The sequence below is a fragment of the Scyliorhinus canicula genome, chromosome 4, assembly GCF_902713615.1.
Source record: "Scyliorhinus canicula chromosome 4, sScyCan1.1, whole genome shotgun sequence".
Lineage (NCBI taxonomy): Eukaryota > Metazoa > Chordata > Chondrichthyes > Carcharhiniformes > Scyliorhinidae > Scyliorhinus > Scyliorhinus canicula.
Window position 1 is genome coordinate 99,259,217 of NC_052149.1, and position 21,801 is coordinate 99,281,017.

The 21,801-nt window shown below is 43.5% G+C and overlaps 1 protein-coding gene across 2 annotated transcripts in view; it reads right to left on the reverse strand.

Annotated features, from left to right (window-relative positions):
• Positions 1–4,784: 4,784 nt before the first annotated feature.
• Positions 4,785–21,801, reverse strand: part of cdc73 (cell division cycle 73, Paf1/RNA polymerase II complex component, homolog (S. cerevisiae)) — a 435,381-nt gene continuing 418,364 nt past the window's right edge. For both annotated transcript variants that reach the window (XM_038794882.1, XM_038794881.1), the window contains 2 exons: positions 16,375–16,516; positions 4,785–8,065 (listed from right to left, as the gene is read on the reverse strand). In XM_038794882.1, coding sequence (XP_038650810.1) covers positions 8,029–8,065; positions 16,375–16,516 — 179 coding nt within the window. In that variant the 3' untranslated portion in view covers positions 4,785–8,028. The remainder of the gene's footprint in view (positions 8,066–16,374; positions 16,517–21,801) is intronic.

The window sequence follows — 21,801 nt, forward strand, 5'->3', positions numbered from 1 at the left end:
CGACTAGGGGATTTTCACAGTAACGTCATTGCAGTGCTAATGTATGCCTACTTGTGACACTAATAAAGATTATGATTCCAGCCTCACACTCAGTTCCAGTCGTTTCGACATCCCCCAGCTATTCAGCTGTGCCAGGCACATCTTGCAGGAAAAGGTTGGCCATAACTGCTGAGAATAGAACTGGGGTAACAAGGATACCTACATCTCCTGAACCCCATGGGGGAGAGGAATTTCCCCATCAAGGGGACAACTGCAACAAGGTCCAAGGCACCTGGGGAATCGCTGAGAATTTTAAAAGTATGGTATGTTCCTGCATTTTGCTTGTTCTCAGCTCACCCTTATCCTACTCTCCAACATGATATAGTGTTGTGTGGCACTATCACCGTGCTAAATGGGATAGACTTTGAACATATCTTAGCAACTCAAGACTGGGCAGCCATGAGGCACTATGGACCATCAGCAGCAGCAGAATTGTATTCAACCACAATGTGCAACCTCATGGCCTGGCATATCCCCCACTCTACCATTACCATCAAGCCACGGGATCAGCCCTAGTTCAATGATGAGTGCAGGAGAGCATGCCAGGAGCAACATCAGGCATACCGAAAAATGAGGTGTTGACCTGGTGAAGCTACATCACAGGACTACTTGTGTGCCAAACAGAATAAGCAATAAGTAATAGACAGAGCTAAGCGTTTCCACAACAAATGCATCAGATCTAAGCTCTGTAGTCCTGCCACATCCAGCCGTGAATGGTGGTGGACAATTAAACAACTTACGAGAGGAGGAGGCTCCACAGATTTCCCCATCCTCAGTAATGGAGGAGCCCAGCACATATGTGCAAAAGACGAGGCTGAGGCATCCGCAACAATCTCAGCCAGAAGTGCTGAATGGATAATCCATCTTGGTCTCCTCCAGAGGTCTCCAGCATCACATATGTCAGTCTTCAGCCAATACGATTCACACCATGTGATACCAAGCAAATGGCTGAAGGCACTGGTGACTGCAAAGGCTATAAGCCCTGACAATATCCCAGCAATAGTACTGGAGATTTGTGCTCCAGAACTTGCCGCACCCTTAGCCAAGCTGTTCCAGTACAGCTACAACACTGGCATCTCCACAGCAGCGTGGAAAGATGCCCAGGTGTGTCCTGTACACAGGAAACAGTACAAATCCAACCCAACCAATTACCGCACTATCAGTCTACTCGCCACATCAGCAAAGTGATGGAAGTAGTCTTCAACAGTGCTATCAAGCAGCACTTACTCAGCAAAAAAACCTGCGCAAGGACACTCAGTTTGGGTTCCGCCATGGTCACTCAGCTCCTGATCTCATTACAGCCTTGGGTCATTACAGCTACCTGGCACAAAGGAAAATGGTTGTTATGGTTGGAAGTCAATCATCTTAACTCCAGGACATCACTGCAGGACTTCCTCAGGGTAGTCTCCTAGGCCCAACCATCTTCAGCTGCTTCATCAATGACCTCTCTTCCATCATAAGGTCAGAAGTGGGAATGTTTGCAGATGACTGCACAATGTTCAGCATTATTCATGAGTCCTCAGATAATGAAGCAGTCCATGTCCAAATGCAGCAAGACCTGGACAATATCCAGGCTTGGGCTGATAAGTGGAAAGTTATATTCGCCCCACACAAGTCTGAGGCAATGGCCATCTCCTACAAGAGAGGATCTAACCACTGTCCCTTGACTTTCAATGTCATTACCATTGCTAAATCCCCCACTATCAATATTCTGGGGTTACCATTGATCAGAAACTGAACTGGACTCGCCACATTAATACTGTGGCTACCAGGGCAGACCAAAGACTGGGAATCCTACTGCGAGTAACTCACCTCCTGAACCCCACCCAAAGCCTGTCTACCATCTACAAGGCACATGTCAGGAGTGTAATGGAATATTCTCCACTTGCCTGGATGAGTGCAGCTCCAACAACACTCAAGAAGCTCAACACCATCCAGGACAAAGCAGCCCGCTTGATTGTTCCCCCTTCCACAAACTTTCAAATCCTCCACCACCGATGAACAGTGGCAGCCATGTGTAGCATCTACAAGATGCACTGCAGTAACTCACCAAGGTTCCTTAGACAACACCTTCCAAACCCACTACCACCTAGAAGGACAAGAGCAGCTGATACCTGGGAACCCCCACCACCTGTAGGTTCCCCTCCAAGTCACCCAACTTGGAAATATATTGCTGCCCCTTCACTGTCGTTGAGGCAACATACTGGAACTCACTCCCTAACAGCACAGTGCAGCAGATCAAGAAGGCAATTCACCACAACTAGAAGGGCAACTAGGGATGGGCAATAAATGTTGGCCTAATCAGTGACACCCACATCCCGTAAATTAATTTAAAAAAGATATGCAAGCTGCTGATTTTGTGGCATCTATATCTTGCTTTTCAACATATACCATCCTTTCCTTACCTCAACTTTCCCTTCCTGATATTTTTCTTTCAGGCTCCCCAAAACTGCCACAGCAGCCCCAGGAGGAAGTATCATCATTGCACTAACGAAGAGATCCCATCACTTGATCCGGTAATCACAGTCACTTGTTTAGATATTCATATTGCACCACCTGCGCCAGGTGTTGGGATCAGCTCATGGTGGGCAACAGTGGGCTGTGCCCAGGCTAGGGAAAAAGGATAGTCTATATTTTAGCACACCAGACAATGAAGTCACACAATGAGTTCTGCTAGAGAGGACTTAACTGAAGACTTCAATAGGGCAGTATTGAGGAAAGAGTGCCGTTGGCCATGCACACCAGATACTGGGTGCATTGTTTGCCTGCCAGACAGCCTCTTCTCACTATCAAAGAGCATGCAGAGGTCTGGCTCCAATAAGTAGAGGGCATTGTCCAGAGCATCCTCTCGGTGCAATCCCTGCTGCAACTCCCCATCACGCTGCTGACCCACAGGCACTGCAACTCCAGCCCAACTTGCTACAATTTTTCTGTGGACAGGTGAAAAAATCCAGCAACAGACCACAACACCTCCACAAAAAAAAAACACACTACAGCATTTCCAGAAATTTCACTCGAGCATAAGTTAGCCTAAATTGTCTAGCATACAAGTTGAATATTTGCCCCTTTAAATAAAGTATGTGGTGCATTGCCCCTGCAGCTGGACTAATGTTCTTTTTAAAAATTCATTCATGGGATGTGAGCATTGCTGCCTGGGCCAGCACTTATTGCTCTTGAACTGAGTTTCAGAGGCATTTAAGAGTCAACCACAGTGCTGTGGGTCTGGAGTCATATGTAGGCCAGACCAGGTAAGGATGGTAATTTCCTTCCCTAAAGGATTAGGTGGATTGGCCATGCTAAATTTCCCTTAGTGTCCAAAAAGGTTAGGAGGGGTTATTGGGTTACGTGGATAGGGTGGAAGTGAGGGCTTAAGTCAGGGGTGGGCAAACTTTTCCGTGCAAGGGCCACATTCAGAAATTCACAATTTTAAAGGGCCGCATAGTATATTAAGTAAAATAATTACTTCACCCGGTTATGATTCTGGGCGCCTCATACAGGACAGAGAACAGTACAGCACAGAACAGGCCCTTCGGCCCTCGACGTTGTGCCGAGCAATGATCACCCTACTCAAGTCAACGTATCCACCCTATACCAGTAAGTAACCCAACAGCCCCCCCCCCATTAACCTTAGAAAAAAAATAAAAAATTTGGTGGGCCGCATAAAGACCTTTGGCGGGCCGCATGCGGCCCGCGGGCTGTAGTTTGCCCACCCCTGGCTTAAGTGGATCGGTGCAGACTTGATGGGCCGAATGGCCTCCTTCTGCACTGTATGGTCTACGTTCTCGATATTAGTGAACCAGATGGGTTTAGACAACAATCGACAATGGTTCCATGATTCCAATTTTTTTTAAAAATTTAAAGTATCCAATTCTTTTTTCCAATTAAGGGGCAATTTAGCATGGCCAATTCACCTACCCTGCACATCTTTTTGGGTTGTGAGGGTGAGACCTATGCAGATACGGGGAGAATGTACAAACTCCGCAGAGACAGGGACCCAGGGCCAGGATCGGCCCTGGGTCCGAAGCGCCATGAGGCAGCAGTGCTAACCACTGTGGCACCCGAGGATTCCAGATTTTTAATGAATTCAAATTTCACCATCTGTCATGGTGGGATTCGAACCAGGGATCCCAGAGTATTTCCCCGCGTCTCTGGATTACTATTCCAGTGAGACTATCATTCCTCCACCTTTTGGGATTAATCATAAACAGATATATTACATGCGCCTTTGTGGTCCAAGCTTGTAAATTGCACAGCAAATCATCTAGAACAGTTGTTTAACTTCACAATCTGGTCAGTTGCGAATCTCTCAGAATACGCGTGGCACGCCCAAGGCCTTCCCAACACAGGGTACAGTGCAGGCAAAGTCAGCTGCGCACCTGATTCAAAGGGCCTCCTGCGACACAACAGAGCCAAATTTCTTGGCCCAACACTGCTAGCTCTCCACTGTTCAGTGCAATTGAAATTATGCTATTTCCGCTTCCTTATACACACACAAGTTATATCCTGCTATTGATGCAACTAATCTACAGCATCTCCAAACTTGTGTTTGTGTAGCAATTACAATTAGTCACTGTGTGAAAGTGCAATGCCTTTGCACCATTTTAAGCAGCACAGAGCCACATAAAAAGAACTTGAGATTGGTTAAAGCCTTCCACATTTATAAAGCACGTATTGGTGAAAAATATTGATTAGCAGCAATACGTTACCATTGAAATGACACAAATGAACTGCAAAATGAAAACTACTGTAAATTTTACATCATTTTATTTGTCATATAATAAAAACCAATTTCTTTTAAAACCTCTCCCTTCCCCAAAGGATGCATGTGTGTTTAGTTTGTTCCATTTTTTGGTCGCTTTTAATCTGTGCTTCTGACTCCATTTGGGTTAAACCACAATAGCACAAGTGTGACCTTGTTACAGATTTAATCGTAAACTAACCAATAAGTATTTTTCAGTGGATGGCATTTTAGAAACCTGCACAAAAGCATTAACATATTGCAGTTTTATGCATTTTTGTGAAAGCTACAGATAGTTTCCCACGTGTTACAATTGGTACAAAAAACCCTACTTGTGAAAATAGAGCCTTTTGTTGTATATCTCTCACTACAAATAAAGCAAAAAATATACACATTTTTTAAATTTAAAAACTGGGAGAAGGAGACAATGTGCCACCGAGCAGGAGCTGCTCACCTCACTGCCTGACGTTACAGCCCATGACTTCACATTCCTTGAATTATTGTGTGGGACAGTTGAAAGCAAACAGATCAATATTGTTGACATTAATAGTAATAAGATCCAAAGAGCTTAATTTCACTAAACCATTACAGCAGCTACATTAAATAATGAACACGCATACAACAACCTCATTTTTTGGCAGACACTTTACAAAAAGGCAGAAATCAACTTTTTTTGTTGAATAAACAGAAACACCATAGGTTCAAATTATATGATGAATATTGATGAAAGCAGTGAAGATTTAGATCAACTTCAATGTGTATGACTTATGATTTGAGGTACTGTATGTGACTTTCAGTTGGTTACTTTAACAGTGTGGAAGTAATGTCGATGTCAAATCACCTGTGAGTGAAACTGTCAATGTTTTTAAATTGTGAAATTGTAGACTTAACATTGCATCATATACCAGTAATTTTCACCATGAAATATAAAGTGAATTAGCAACTTGAGGCAGGTGAGACACTGAAAATCACTCACAACTAGTGACGCCTGGAAGCTTACAACCTATTTATTCTTCAAGAAGGTGCAGAACAGCTACATCTTCCCAACATTGCTGTGATTTTCTTCCTCCAAGCCCACCACTCTCGGTCAGCAATTTTACGCAAGCTGTTCTGGCATCTGTTTTCTCATGAAGCTTGTACAATTGCTCACCCAAATGACAATGGGTCATTCACTGTGGCTACATCAAAGGCATCACAGTAGGTAATTTAATAACGAAATGAACACAGTCATTCAACTCTGTTCTTAGTTTGCTTTGCTTTTACTTGGTGACATAATAGCTGCTATCAAATTTCAATTTAAATGGATAATTTTAATGTTAAATTTTAGACTATTTTGAAAATTGAATTGTTTGGATATGAACTGGATTTTTCCTTCCACCTTTGTGGTTCGGATTTATTCTCATTTATTTTTTGTTCAGTAATGGATAAGAGAAGTGTAATATTTAGTTCCTACAAGCTTCACTGAAAATAAAGCATCATTGACATAACACTTATTCACTGTTCGGCAAACTATATCACGATTGGCATTTGACCTTGGATACTGTTACACTTACTCAACACAAAGATATTCTTAAGTTTTAGAGCATAGCATTCAATAAATAAGTATCATTAGCCTACTTCAACTGTGATTTTTTTTTCCAGCTTCAGTGCCATTGCCACTTTATTTCGGTCGTTCAACCCAGCAGTTAAATCTAAAAATCCATCTATCCAACTGGGTTTCAACCACCTAAACTGCAGGATCTCTGCAGAATATATGGTAGGGTAGAATGTACAACACTACTTTCCAGTTCAAACCAGACAACAGTATCGAGTAAGGTGTGGCATGAGGGAGGTAATTTATTTTGACCCTGGCCAAACAGCTTCAAATAGATATTTTTGCTAAATCAGATGCTGTGCTCAAGTTTTTTTTAAGCTACTGAATTTCATATTAGGAAAATAGACAGTTGTTCATTTTGGCACTATCCCATGCTGTGGTCGGCATTATTTTAAAGTACTTCCATTTCTCGTTACGTAATTTTTCAGCTCAACTATTAACTTGCTATATCTGTTGCTTTTTTTGTTATTATTTATGATCACATTTTAAATAAATACATTGCATCAGTGCAACACCTGCTATGTATCACAATGAGAAAAACTTTGCTACATTACATTTCAAAAGCACTATATCCTCACTACTAATTTTAAAAATGCTCATTACCAACAGCTTTATAAAGGTTTTACTGGTACTGCTTGCATTTCTGAGCCTTCAAAAAATAAAATCTCTCTCTTTTTCCCTAAAGAAGAGTGAAATAAATGTGAACTCTTTCAGCACACTGATGGAAGTGTAATGAAAACAGCAACAAAATGGTACTTTACGTAATATATTTATCTCATGTCAGCAAGCAGCACAACTGGATTCTTAATCATTTCTATGTCGGGACTAGATGGACTTTGAAGAAGTTTGTCGTACAGAACTTGAAAGTACACCATCAGCGTTTCACATTCGTGCTTAGAAAGCCAAGTACATATGATAGGTATCAAAGTTGCAAACCATTATTACCTATCTTTCAGTCAATGCTCTAAAGCTCAGGGCTTCCAATTATTTTTTTTCATAATAGGAATAATGGACCTTATGTTTTTTTGTCCCTGCATTGCCTAAATCCTTGACAATAACCAAGTGATTGTTCAAGCCCCATCACAGCTCAAGGCAGCTGCACATACATGTATAATTTTGTAATAATATTTTACAAAAACAAGAGAGAAATTAGTCAACCTATGTCATCTATGGCTGTTTTACCACTTATTCTACCTGAGAACGGTTTGAAGAAATCCCTACCCCACAGCAGTGATGATATACAATTTGTAGCTTACATTAAACAATTGTAAAAAGAAAGTTGGAAAAGATAAAGGATGGAGTAAAATTAAAAAATAGTGCTGCCTGGAAAATAAAAATGAAATATAAACACTCACAATAGAATAAAATACAAATTTGAGTTTGCAGACTAGAAGTCAATCTACCATTGGAAAACTGGTAGTATAAGCACAATTGTTTATGTCTAATTGTTTCAGACATCAATTCCCTAATGCAATAAAAATTTTCAAACAAGTATCGCATACAAGACATGTCAGGTTGACCCACACTATACTGTCACTGCTCTTGACAAACGTAGACATGCCAATGAAATAGTTTAGTCCCAAGATATACGTGTCTCTTGTAGATCTCCTCCAATCTCCCAGAAATGAATGGCAGCAACCACAGAGCTTCAGACAAGTTAGAATCTCAAATGGGATTTGTGCTTCACCAGGTACCTGTTGTGTGTAAAAAAAAAACCAAAATTATTGAAGTTACAAAAACTCCCTGAATTAGAATGAATAGCTGCAAAGATGTTTATAGTTGCAGAAAGAAAATGGGCTCTGGTGAATTGAGTAAAAGAATCCAATGCTGACAATTTGCGCATCATGCTTTCTCCCTCGAGAAATAGACACAACCTTTCGATATAAATGATGGTGCATTGCAGTTTTCTACATATTGACATGTCCTTGAAGTCCAAGCTGAATGTTTTATGGTACGGCACCAAGGGCTGAATCTGGACAATGACATGCATGCAAAATGTGTTATACAACCTTCTGTGTAGAACAATGAATTGTACCTCCAGAAATGGAGCAGAGGAGATAAGCACACCAACAGGAAATCATTGTGTGTGAATACATCAGCCTTATCACAGAAGACTCAGCTCATGACTTGTAATTACAACAGATGCACAAATGTTAGCCATGAAAACTTTCAATATTCTTGCACGCCTTCTAATAATGGAGTGTGAAAGTGATTAGAAGTAAAATAAATTTGGTTGTTAAATATTCCATCTAAGATAAACAAATGAAATGTATCTGTACCTCACTGTATAACTGCAGTCTACATGTTGGCAGTTGTTCTCCACTGTGGCATCTAGCCAAACCTTCCTCGACATTTCAAATTGAATAAGTTATTATTTTATCCAGCCTATAAAAGTTGCATTTAAAAACTAAAACTATAATAAAGTCAGAACTGGTGATATTAAATAGATATAAAGATCTTAAAGATATAGAGTCATAGATGTTTACAGCATAGAAACAGGCCCTTTGGCCAAGCTTGACCATGCCGCCCAGTTTATATCACTAAGCTAGTCCCAATTGCCCGCATTTGGCCCAGATACCTCCACACCCTGCGCATGTAACTGTTTAACTCCTTTTTAAAGGAAAGAATTGTACCCGCCTCTACCACTGCCTCTAGCAGCCCGTTCCAGATGCTCACCACCCTGTGTGAAAAAAATTCTCCTCTGGTCTCTTTTATATCTCTCCCCTCTCACCTTAAACCTATGCCCTCTAATTCTAGACTCATCTACCTTTGGGAAAAGGTGTTGACTATCTACTTTATCTATGCTCCTAATTATTTTATAGACCTCTATAAGATCACGCCTAAGCCTCCTACGCTCCAGGGAAAAAAGTCCCAGCCTACCCAGCCTCTCCTTATAACTCAGCCGATCAAGTCCTGGTAGCATCCTCATAAATCTCTTCTGCACTCTGTCTAGTTTAACAATATCCTTCCTATAATAGGGGTTGGTTTAGCACAGTGGGCTAAATAGCTGGATTGTAATGCAGAACAAGGCAGCAGCGCAGGTTCAATTCCCATACTGGCCTCCCCGAACAGGTGGCGGAATGTGGCAACTAGGGACTTTTCACAGTAACTTCATTGAAGTCTACTTGTGACAATAAGTGATTATTATTATTATTAATAGGGTGACCAGAACTGAACATAGTATTCCATGTGTGGTCTTATCAATGTCTTGTACAACTTCAACAAGATGTCCGTACTCCTGTATTCAATATTCTGACCAATAAAACCAAGCATGCTGAATGCCTTCTTCACCACCCTGTCCACCTGCAACTCCATCTTCAAAGAGTTATGAACCCGTACCCCTAGATCTCTGTTCTGTAACTCTCCCCAACTCCCTACCATTAACTGAGTTGGTCCTGCCCTGATTTAATCTACCAAAATGCGTCACCTCACATTCATCCAAATTAAACTCCATCTGCCATTCATCGGCACACTGGCCCCAAGTATAGTTTAAGATTCTTTTGTGCACAAAGAATTATAATTGACCTCAATATGAAAAAGACTTTTGTGTCCATTCTTAAAAAATTCAGATGTGTATATTTAGAAGTTGGATTGATGTTCATTAATTTTCTGCCCAACATTAATTTCACTGCAACAGATATTAAAAATAATGTCTTGAATGTTTTAACAGTTTATATACTTATCATGCTTCAATTTATTTCACAAGCTCATTCCAACACAAAACTTCTACTTCATTCCAGACAGTTTCAATTCTACCAAGAGAAAATTAAACGCTTTGAGAATCCTTATTGTTTCCTTCTTTTCAATCATCATTTTATTTGCACTGATTTTGAGAACAACCTAATGCTTCAAAAATACACACTTCAACTTTTTATGCTCAGCTTGTTCATTCCCACTGTACCACCCATCTCTCTCCCACCCCATTCACCAGCCCACACTAAGAAAATACATTATTTGGAAGCCATTGAAAGGCATGCTGTAATCAAAGACATTATGTAGAGAGGATTTTTCATGGTTTTGCCATTTATGAGGGACCCATGAATCATAGATCGGAGTTACTGCGCTTAGGAAATGAATTAGCTTGATAGATTGCCAAGAAGAAGATCCTGCATAATTTTTCATCGAATTTTCTTCACTGGAAGAATCCAGGTCAACTAAGATTAAAAACAGTTAAGTGGCGCTATCATTTGGCAAAGTGCTTGCAAGACATGAGCAGGTTTGTCGGCAAAGTACTACGCAATGATGGAATTGCGAACAGTATTGTGTCACTAATGCATTTAGCATTGAGGAATCCCAAGTGCGGCTACCGAGAATTTAGCCAACCAGCAAATCTCCTGCTTTTCATGTTATTTTATCAGTGAATGGATCAGCAACTAATGAATTGTCATCGCACATTCTGGTTTAAATATTACACACAAGATGATTACACTCCAAATAAAATGTTTTTAAGACTGATCTTGGTTTTTCAAGCTCCATTAACAAAGGGATTTTGAAAATATTCAGTTTCAACACAAATTTCAAGACTTAAGCACTAGGCTGATTCATCAGTATTAAGGAAGTATTGTACTGCATTGACGAAAAATTAACTGAAGGATATATCTGCCTTTTCTGGTGCTTCGAGTAAATATTTTGGCTATTATTAGTAGATCTGTCACGGGACAGTCTGAACACTTGCCAAAGTAAACTGCTGCTGATGTGCCACAATGTCTTTGCAACAACAAATTTAAATTTATATAGTAAATCATTGCAAACTGCTCATGGGAGCATGATCAAACTGAGTTTAAAATCGAGACACAAAAGGAGATATTAATACAGATCAAGGAGGTTCGCTTTAAGGTGCATCTGAAAGGGTGAGAAGAGGTAAAAGATTAATTGGATTAGTGAGGGAATTCCAGAGCTTCCAGCCCTTGCCGCTGAAGGTATGACTGCCAATGGTGAAATTATAATTGGGGCTTAGTGGGAGGTCAGAATTAGAAGGTCTCTAACTTTTGTCAGAGGCTGCACAGATAGGATTGAGAAAAGGTTTCAGAGGCATTTGAAAGCCAGGATGGGAATTTTAAGTTGCGACTTTGACGGACTGGAAGCCAATATAGGCCAATGAACATAGGAGTGATGGAACTTGTTGGAAGTTGGTATATGGCAACAGAGATTTGGATGGGCCCATAAGTTTATGTAGAGAGGAAGATGGGACGCTAGCCAGATGAGCAATGGAATAGTCAAGACTAGAGGTCATAAAGGTACGAACAAAGGTTTCAACAGCTGGTGAGCTGAGGCAGGGCAGAGCAAGGCGATGTTTTTTTTTAGTATTTTTTATCCTTCTCCTTTTTCACATTGTCGCCCTAATTTACACCCACCAACAATAAACAATAATCAGTAACAAATATGGCAATCCCCATATCAATAACAACGATCCCATCCTCCCACCAAAATCCGAACATTAGCCCGCATGTTCACACAAACAAATGACAAAAAGGAATTAGGGATCACCCATAGTCGCCATTAACACACACAGCCACCCTCCGTCCAAACTTCCCACCCACACGCCCCAACTAATGTTCGATGTTATCCAGTTCTTGAAAGTGCATAATGAATAATGCCATAAATTGTAGAACACCTCCATCCTTCCCCTCAGTTCAAACTTAACCTTCTCAAGAGTTAAGAATTCCAACAGGTCCCCCCGCCACGCCAGGGCACAGGGTGGAGAGGTTGCTCTCCAACCTATCAGGATCCGCCTTTGGGCGATCAACGAGGCGAAGGCTATAACATCTGCCTCTGCACCCGTTTCCAACCCTGACTGGTCCGACACCCCAAATATCGCCTCCCAGGGGCCCGGGTCCAGTTTCATGTGCACCACTTTAAAAATTACCCTAAAAACCTCCTTCCAGTAATGCACTAGCTTTGGACAGGACCAAAACATAGGAACGTGATTAGCGCCCCCCCCCCCGGCAACGTTCACACACATCTTCTAGTCCTTCAAAGAATCGGCTCATCCTCGCCCTCGAGAGGTGTGCTCTGTATACCACCTTCAGCTGTATCAGCCCCAACCTCACACACGAGATGGAGGCATTCACTCTCCAGAGCACCTCACACCAGACCCCCTCCTCTATATCCTCTCCCAACTCTTCCTCCCACTTTGCTTTGATCCCTTCCAGTGGTGCCTTCTCCTCTTCCAAAATAGCTCCATAAACCGCCGACACTACCCCCTTCTCCAGTCCCCCTGTCGACAGCACCTCCTCAGCAATGTGGAGGCTGGCTCCACCGGGAAGCTCTGTATCTCCTTTCTGGCAAAATCTCGAACCTGCATGTATCTAAACGTTTCCCCTTGCTCCAGCCCATACATCGCTTCCAGTCCTTCAATCCTGCAAACCGACCTCTAAGAAACAAATCTTTTAGTGTCTTAATCCCCATCTCCGAAAATTTTCATCCCACTTCCCTGGCTCTAATCTGTGGTTCCCCCAAATCAGCATTTCCCTTGACCCTGCCCCCAACCTGAAGTGTTGGCAAAACTGCCTCCAAATTCTCAATGAAGCTGTTATTACCAGACTCCGAGTATTTCCCCAGGGCCATCGGGAGCGGCGCTGTTGCTAGTGCTTTCAATCCCGAACCCCTGCACAAACTCTCTTCCATTCTGACCCACTGGGAATCAACCCCTCTGACCCAGCTCCGCACCTTCTCCACCCAGTAGTAATACATCAGGTTCGGAAGACCCAAACTCCCTGCCTGCCTTCCCCTCTGTAGCAGCACCTTTCTAACTCTGGCCACCTTCCCTCCCCATATGAACGAAGTAATCCTTCCCTCAATCTCTCTGAAAAAGGCCTTTGGCAGGAAAATCGGCAGACATTGGAAAATAAACAGAAATCGCGGCAACACGTTCATTTTAACCGCCAGCGACAGAGGGAGACCATCCCACCTTGCCAGATCACCTTTCACTCTCAGAGTATGGCAATGTTACAGAGGATGGAAGTAGATGGCCTTAGTGATGGGGTGAGTCTGTGGTCAAAAGCTTGGGGCCATTAAACTAACGTTCATTGGTTCAACGCATGCGAGGGATGGAAAGTCCATCTGCTGCAGCACCAGTTAAAAGTAAATTCACTTCTCACAAGGTGGCAGAAGTAACTGCCGCCAGGGATTTCAGGCGGCATGAGTCGTACATTTTCTAATGGTTCAGTGGAGTTGGGTTGTCTGATGATCCACTGAGCACCAGTGAAAATGAGGATGTGGGAGCAGATGTGCTTGTGTGTGTGTGTGTGTGTGTGTCTAGGTGTGTGTGTGCATGTGTGTGAGAGAGAAAGAAAGTTAGGGAAAGACCAAAGCTTCAAAGAAAGGTGTTGGGGGCAGGGGAAGAGGTGGAAACTGCCAACCTTGGCTGAGTAACTTTGGAATCCAAATCTACGCGAGAACAATGATTTTGGAGCAATAGTTTTGTATGCATTTAGTGGAGACATTCTCTCTGTATATGATTAAAATAATAGACAAATGGGATTATTTAGTATTACCATATTTTCTATACATTTCTGATGAAGTGCATAATATCCTAGAAACCATGACAGCTTAGGGAATGACGGGTGAACATCATGTGCTAAGGAGAACTTCTGAGGTGGCTTCTGAAGTGGAAGCTACCAATGCTTCAATAGCTGCTTTGAACACAGTTTCACTCGGATTCCAAGATGTTGAGGGATCATTTGGTCTCTAATAAAATCAATTAGTTTTGTTCCGAGTCTTTGCCCACACTTGTGGACTGAAATGAATTTGTGTGGATTTCATTGTCCTTGCAAATGGTGGCAGAGAGTTAATTTCAACACTTCGAGAGATTCAGATGTTGGTATGGCATTACTGGTCACTGCAGACGCCACACCAGGACATCGGGAGAGGGCAAAATGAAAATGAAATGAAATGAAAATGAAAATGAAAATTGCTTATTGTCACGAGTAGGCTTCAATGAAGTTACTGTGAAAAGCCCCTAGTCGCCACATTCCGGCGCCTGTTCGGGGAGGCTGGTACGGGAATCGAACCGTGCTGCTGGCCTGCTTGGTCTGCTTTAAAAGCCAGTGATTTAGCCCAGTGAGCTAAACCAGCCCCAAAGAGAGTCAGGTCAGGTTGGGGTGTGCTCTAGCTGGGTTGGGGGTTGGGCCGGGTTGGTGGTCTCATCAGGTCAGGGGATCGGATTTGGTCAGAGGTGCTTGCTCAGCCATGGGAGGCCCAACAAAGTTGGGTCGGTTCAGGTCAGATTAAGGGGTAAGGATGGTCCAGATTGGGGGTGTTAAGGTGGGTCAGAGTGGTCCAGCGAGGTCAGGGATTGGTTCACATAGGGGTGGGGGATGGATAGTTAGTGGGGAAAATCTATTGATTTTTTTGGAGTAACTATTCACATAATCCTGGCGGAACTATCCCAAGTTAGCGATTTAAATCACTTTTTCAGATGGTTCCTAGCACAATTGTCTGGGGGAAGTTAGTGTTTCTGGACAACTGCTGTGCAAATGCCTACCTGGGAAGTTCCGACTGGGATTCCTCAGCACATCTTTGGGGACCCTCCCACCCCCCACATCCAACTTTGGCAAACCTGGAAGTTACAACCCCATTTGTCTCACCCCCACAACCCAAAAAGGATGTGCAGGGTAGGTGAATTAGCCACACCAAATTGCCCTGTAACTGTGGAAAAAAAGAATTGGGTACTCTAAATTTATCTTAAAAAAAAAGAATAGGCCGACAGGAAACAGGAGAGGAAACTGGTGATTTATTGGGAAGAAAATTCAGGTGCAGTTCTTTTTGTGAAGGAATAGAAGGCATTTTCGTTAATTTGTCACTCCCAAAATGTACAGCAATTCAAAGGAAAATCCAGGCCATACAATTTAAAGGAGCACAGGAAATTCATGGTCAATGTTCCATCTAAAACCAATGCTTTTGGGCAGCACAATAGCAGTGGTTAGCACTGTTGCTTCACAGTGCCAGGGACCCGGGTTCAAATCCCGGCTTGGGTCCCTGTCCGTGCAGAGTCTGCATGTTCTCCCCGTGTCTGCGTGCTTCCCCTTCAGGTGCTCCGGTGTCCTCCCACAAGTCCTGAAAGATGTGCTTGTTAGGTGAATTAGACACTCTGAATTCTGCCTCAGTGTACCCAAACAGGCGCTGTAGTGTGGCGACTAGGGGATTTTCACAGTAGCATTTTTTTTATTTTTATAAATTTAGGGTATTCAATTATTTTTTTTCCAATTAAGGGGCAATTTAGCGTGGCCAATTCACCTACTCTGCACATCTTTGGGTTGTGGGGGTGAGACCCACGCTGACACAGGAAAATGTGTAAACTCCACACGGACAGTGACCCTGGGCTGTGATCGAACCTGGGTCCTCGGCGCTGTGAGCCAGCAGTGCTAACCACTGTGCTGCCCATTCACAGTAACTTCATAATAATCTTTATTGTCACAAGTAGGCTTACATTAACACTGCAATGACGTTACTGTGAATTGCCCCTAGTTGCCACATTCCGGCACCTGTTCGGGTACACAGAGGGAGAAATCAGAATGTCCAAATTACCTAACAGCAAGTCTTTCGGGACTTATGGGAGCAAACTGGATACCCGGAGGAAACCCACGCAGACACGGGGAAAACGTGCAGACTCCACACAGACAGTGACCCAAGCCAGGAATCGAACCGGAGACCCTGGAGGTATGAAGCTAACCACTGTGCTACCGTTCGTTGCAGTGTTAATGTAAGCCTACTTGTGACACTAATAAAGATTATTATCAAATCAGTCATTGCTGCCTCTTGGATTTTGCTTGGCTTATAATGGCTGCCAGGTTTGCCTATACATGTCATGATGATAAAATAAATTACAGAAAAATCTCTAATTAATTTCTGAAAGGCATGATAAGTGTGTTATGCAAATTTAATATGTAGATTAAATATAGTATATATTTACTTGGGGCCTCAATGCAAGTGCTACTGTGGATTCTGTTTATTCCTATAAATCTATGGATAATACTGCAGATATAATTGATTTGCTACTCACCTATCCAAAGTTTCCCAGAAACGTAGCAAAACAGCTCTGTCAAGATGGCGCTTGTGGTGGCTTAGTTCCAGCACAGTCACATCCCACTTCTGAACATTTGGATCCAGACGCATTTCATCATACTTGAGATGGAATGCTTTTACTGGGAGAGAATGACACGTGCAACTATTAATCCAGGTGTAACAAAGGAGTACAAGGCAAAACTTAAGGAAATAACTTACATTTATTTCACACTTTTCAGGCTGACCCAAAGTGCTTTATATCGAAAAGATGAAGACAATATATTTGACATAACTAATCAGACAATAGTCTTTAATTCAATTTAAGCCTCATTTCAGAGCATCTGGTCCCAGTTATCCAAAGATTAAACCTCAAGACATAGGAGCAGAATTTGGCCACTCGGCAAATCGAGCTGCTCAGCCATTCAATCATGTCTGATATTTTTCTCATCCCCATTCTCCTGCCTTCTCCACATAACTGCTAATCCCCTTGTATGTGAATTTTTAGGTACAGCACAAATGTACCGTACCATAACCATATATAATTTTTAAAAAAATACCAAATCCCATGGAAGTACCCAAAATGAACATGTTCTTTCTGCATCATCTAGCAACTATTGTGGTTGATTTAAAACTGGCAAAATTTAGTGTGTGTGTGTGTGAGAGAGAGAACAAGTGAGAACATGTGCAAAATAGTGCATAAGAATGAGTGAGTGCAAGGGTAAGCTCCTTGTATGTACCACATGACCATTTGGTTGGAAGTCAAATACTTAATTTCTTCAGCCTCCAGTCAAATTACTCCACAGAGAAATTATGGTCTTATTAAAAAAAAAAATCCCCCAGGTTAATCATCAACAAAATTGAGGCATCATTTTCTGACAGCTGCTTGTAGTCAAATCTAATCGATAATCCGGCTGCTTCCGCAGGCATGAATTCAGGAAACTGGAAAGGAAATAACTCATGCAGATCCCGGGTTTCACAATTAGCATGGATTATGGTGCCAGAGGCTGGGGTGCAGGTAGATCAACTGAAAATGTCAAAATGGAGGTAGCTTTTGGTTAGGTACTGATATTGAGAAATGCAAAGAAAAGGCAAATTAAGTTGTGGCACAGATCAGCATGACCTAACTGAATAATGGAACAGGCCTGAGGGACTAAGTAGCCTATTCCTGTTCATATTAAATAGGTAATACAATGTGGTCTAAGGAGATGTCCTTTGTATCATCACTAAAGGTTTAAGTTTGTATAAAACATTCAATTTGTGGCAATGTTTAATCAAAATTTTCAAGATTCAAGATGGCGCCAGAGCGAGGTGACTTTTTGCAAGCTGTGCCCAGCATACCCTCTAATTCATCTTTTACTCTCGTTCTGTGCTTCTAAAACTTCATTGTAACTCTTTTAAACTCTTTGACAATGTTCTTATTCAATTACTTGCAGATTTGGTGATCTTTAGGACCCTGGAGACGCCTGAAACTGACAACCTGAAATCGACTCGGACCAGCCGGCCACATGTGAGCAGCTGCCGGAGCTGCAGTCCCAGGCCTGGGAATTCCCCTGCAACGGCTGCCAGAGACCAGGAAAACACCCTAGAAGCCAGGGCCTTCACTCTGCAGGCTCCCAGAGACCTGGAAAACACCACAGAAGCCGGGGTCTCCACTCTGCTGCTCACCAACGACCAGACCAGCATCGCAGCAGCTGCAGCCCTCCCCCCCTCTCCTCCCAACCCCTCTGACCCAGACAGCTGTGACCTCCCGCAGGCCCCAAGCACTCCTTCCACTCCACCCCTCTACAGTCGCCCGACAGTCCTAAAACTCAACTCCCACAGCCTAACCATCACTAATACTGCCCTTTTAAATTTACTTGCAGGTCTAGAGATCCTCCGTCCTCTGAAGAAAGACCGCAATCTGGAAAGGACGCTGTGGCCCCAACACACGGACCCGGCCATCGCCACATCTGCAACTGTGAACCCAGAGACATCATCAACTTACCGGCCTTCACCCCATCCACGCCGGAGCGTGGTCTAGACATCCACCAAACCAGTGAAGACAAACCGCAGCCCGACAGCAACCCGGAACACTCGACTGCGCAGACCCACCTACCAACGCAGGAACCGCAACCAAGGCAACAAATCCTCCATCCGCACACCGATCAGAGTGAATAACCTCATTGGACACAACTATTCCCTTAACACTGCATACTCTCACTGTCTCCCAGGCTCGAAAAAAAGCAGTCACTCCAGGAAGCGTGGAAAACGTGCAGGCCTGCAGGTGAGAGTGAAACAAAGCGGCCCCAAAGCCCCTCTGCCTAGCTTACTCCTAGCTAATGTCCAATCTCTAGAAAACAAGCTAGATGAACTTAAAGCCAGACTCACTTTTCAAAGAGAACTAAGGGACTGCTGTGTGCTCTGTTTCACGGAGATATGGCTCACTCCTGCTTCACCGGACTGTGCCCTACAACCAGAGGGCTTCTCAAACCACCGAATGGACCGTACGGTGGCCTCAGGCAAGGCATGGGAAAGTGGGGTCTGCCTCCGAATCAACACCTCCTGGTGCCTAGATGTAGCAACACTGTCTAGTTTCTGCTCCCTGGACCTAGAATACCTGATGCTAAAATGCCGCCCCTTCTACCTTCCGTGGGAGTTCAGCTCCGTTATCCTGACGGCAGTTTATATCCCACCCCGTGCAAATGTGAAAATCGCACAGGACGAAATATTCACCAGCACAAATAGCCTTGGAACGAAACATCCTGCAAGGCCTTGTTCATTGTAGCTGGGGACTTCAATCAGGCCAAGCTTAAGAGCATACTACCAAGTTACCACCAAGACGTCACCTGTTCCACAAGAGGCCCAAACATCCTGGACCACTGCTACACAAATATCAAATATGCCTACCGCTCTATCGCCCGCCCACACTTTGGCAAATCTGACCACAAGGCTGTGCTCCTGCTCCCTGCTTATAAGCAAAAAGCGGCAGAATCCGTCAAAGAAAGTTGTGCATTGTTGGTCTGAGGAATAGGACAATTTCCTACGGGACTGCTTAGAATCAGTGGACTGGTCAGTATTAAAAAACTCTGCGATCAGCCTGAACGAGTACGACACTACAGTAACTGACTTCATTAGTAAGTGTGTAGAAGGCGGTGTGCCAAAGAAGCAAATCCGCGTGTTTCCCAACCGGAAACCCTGGATGAACGGGGCTATCCATTGCTTGCTGAAGTCTAGGTCTGAGGCTTTCAAGTCAGGCGACCTGACCTCCACAAGAAAGCCAGATATGATCTAAAGAAATCCATCAAAGATGCCAAAAGACCAAGCCCGAGTCCCAGGCTAGCCACACGGATCCCCGCCATCTATGGCAAGGTCTGCAAGACATAACAGGCGCCAAGATGCAGCTCCAATGCACCCCTCCCTGATGAGCTCAACACATTCTATGCCCACTTTGAGCAAGAGGTCAGCGAGAGCGAGCCCTCCACCCCAGAAGCCACAGATGAACTTGTATCGGAGATCACCACTGCAGACGTCAGCGCAGCCTTCTCGAAGGTCAACCCATGGAAAGCCACTGGTCCGGATAGGGTACCCGGACGAGCACTCAGGTCTTGCGCGGATCAACTGGCGGGGTATTCGCAGACATCTTCAACCTCTCTTTACAACAATCTGAGGTCCCTATCTGCTTCAAGAAGATGACCATCATCCCTGTACCAAAAGAAAGTCAAGCAGTGTGCCTTAATGACTATCGTCCAGTGGCTCTGACATCCATCATCATGAAGTGCTTCGAAAGGTTAGTCATGGCACGAATCAACTCCAGCCTCCAGGATTGCCTTGATCCACTACAGTTCACCTACCGCTGCAACAGATCCACAGCAGACGCCATCTCCATGGCCCTGCATTCTACCCTGGAACACCTAGATAACAAAGACACCTATGTCAGACTCCTATTTATCGACTACAGCTCAGCCTTCAACACCATCATTCCTACGAAACATCTCCAAACTCCGTGGCCTCGGCTCTTCCCTCTGCGACTGGATCCTGAACTTTCTAACCCACAGGCCACAATCAGTAAAGATAGACAACAACACCTCCTCCACGATCATCCTCAACACCAGTGCCCCACAAGGCTTTGTCCTCATCCCCCTAATATACTCCTTATACACCGATGCGTGGCCAAATTCCCCTCCAACTCGATTTTCAAATTTGCTGATGACCACCTTAGTGGGTCGGATTTCAAACAATGACGAGACAGAGTACAGGAATGAGATAGATAATCTGGTGAACTGGTGCGACGACAATAATCTCTCCCTCAATGTCAACAAAACAAAGGAGATTATCATCGACTTCAGGAAGCATAGTGAAGAACATGCCCGTCAACATCAATGGGAACGAAGTAGAAAGGGTCAAGAGCTTCAAGTTTTTAGGTGTACAAATCACCAACAGCCTGTCTTGGTCCCCCCATGCTGACACTATAGTTAAGAAAGCCCACTAACGACTCTACTTTCTCAGAAGACTAAGGAAATTTGGCATGTCAGCTACAACCCTCACCAACTTCTATAGATGCACCATAGAAAGCATTCTTTCTGGTTGTATCACAGCTTGGTATGGAGTCTGCTCTGCCCAAGACCGCAGGAAACTACAAAAGGTCATGAATGTAGCCCAACCATCACGCAAACCAGCCTCCCATCCATTGACTCTATCTACAATTCCCGCTGCCTCAGAAAGGCAGCCAGCATAATTAAGGACCCCACGCACCCCGGACATACTCTCTTCCCACCTTCTTCCGTCAGGAAAAAGATACCAAAGTTTGAGGTCAAGTACCAACCGACTCAAGAACAGCTTTTTCCTTACTGCCATCAGACTTTTGAGTGGACCTACCTCGTATTAAGTTGATCTTTTCTCTACACCTTGCTATAACTGTAACATTATATTCTGCAGTCTCGCCTTCCTTCCCTATGTACGGTATGCCTTGTTTGTACAGCATACAAGAAACAATATTGTTCACTGTATACTAATACATGTGACAATAATAAATCAAATCAAATCAAATGAATAAATTTATTATACAGGTTGAGGATCATTCATCCATAAACCCGAAAACCAAATATATCCAAAAGCCCTTACTCTTTTTAAGCCTCATCTAACTTTAATGCGGGAAGTCCGTGACCTGTGCCGACATAACCAAAACCGGCATAAACTTTGCCGGCCATACCTGATGTTAAGTGTAGGGAGTTGAAATGTTTGTCTGCACTCGACATGATCCTTGTCGACACTCTGAACCCTCCCCTACAAGCAGAATTACAGATGACGCCACAGGTTGAACTTATTACAAGTACTCTGCATTTATTATTCACTGATACATCTTACTTTTCTCGCCATTTTATTTATTTTTGACTGTAGCTGGACCAGGCTTCGGTTATTGCAATTTAAGTATTGCCTCATTGTTGCC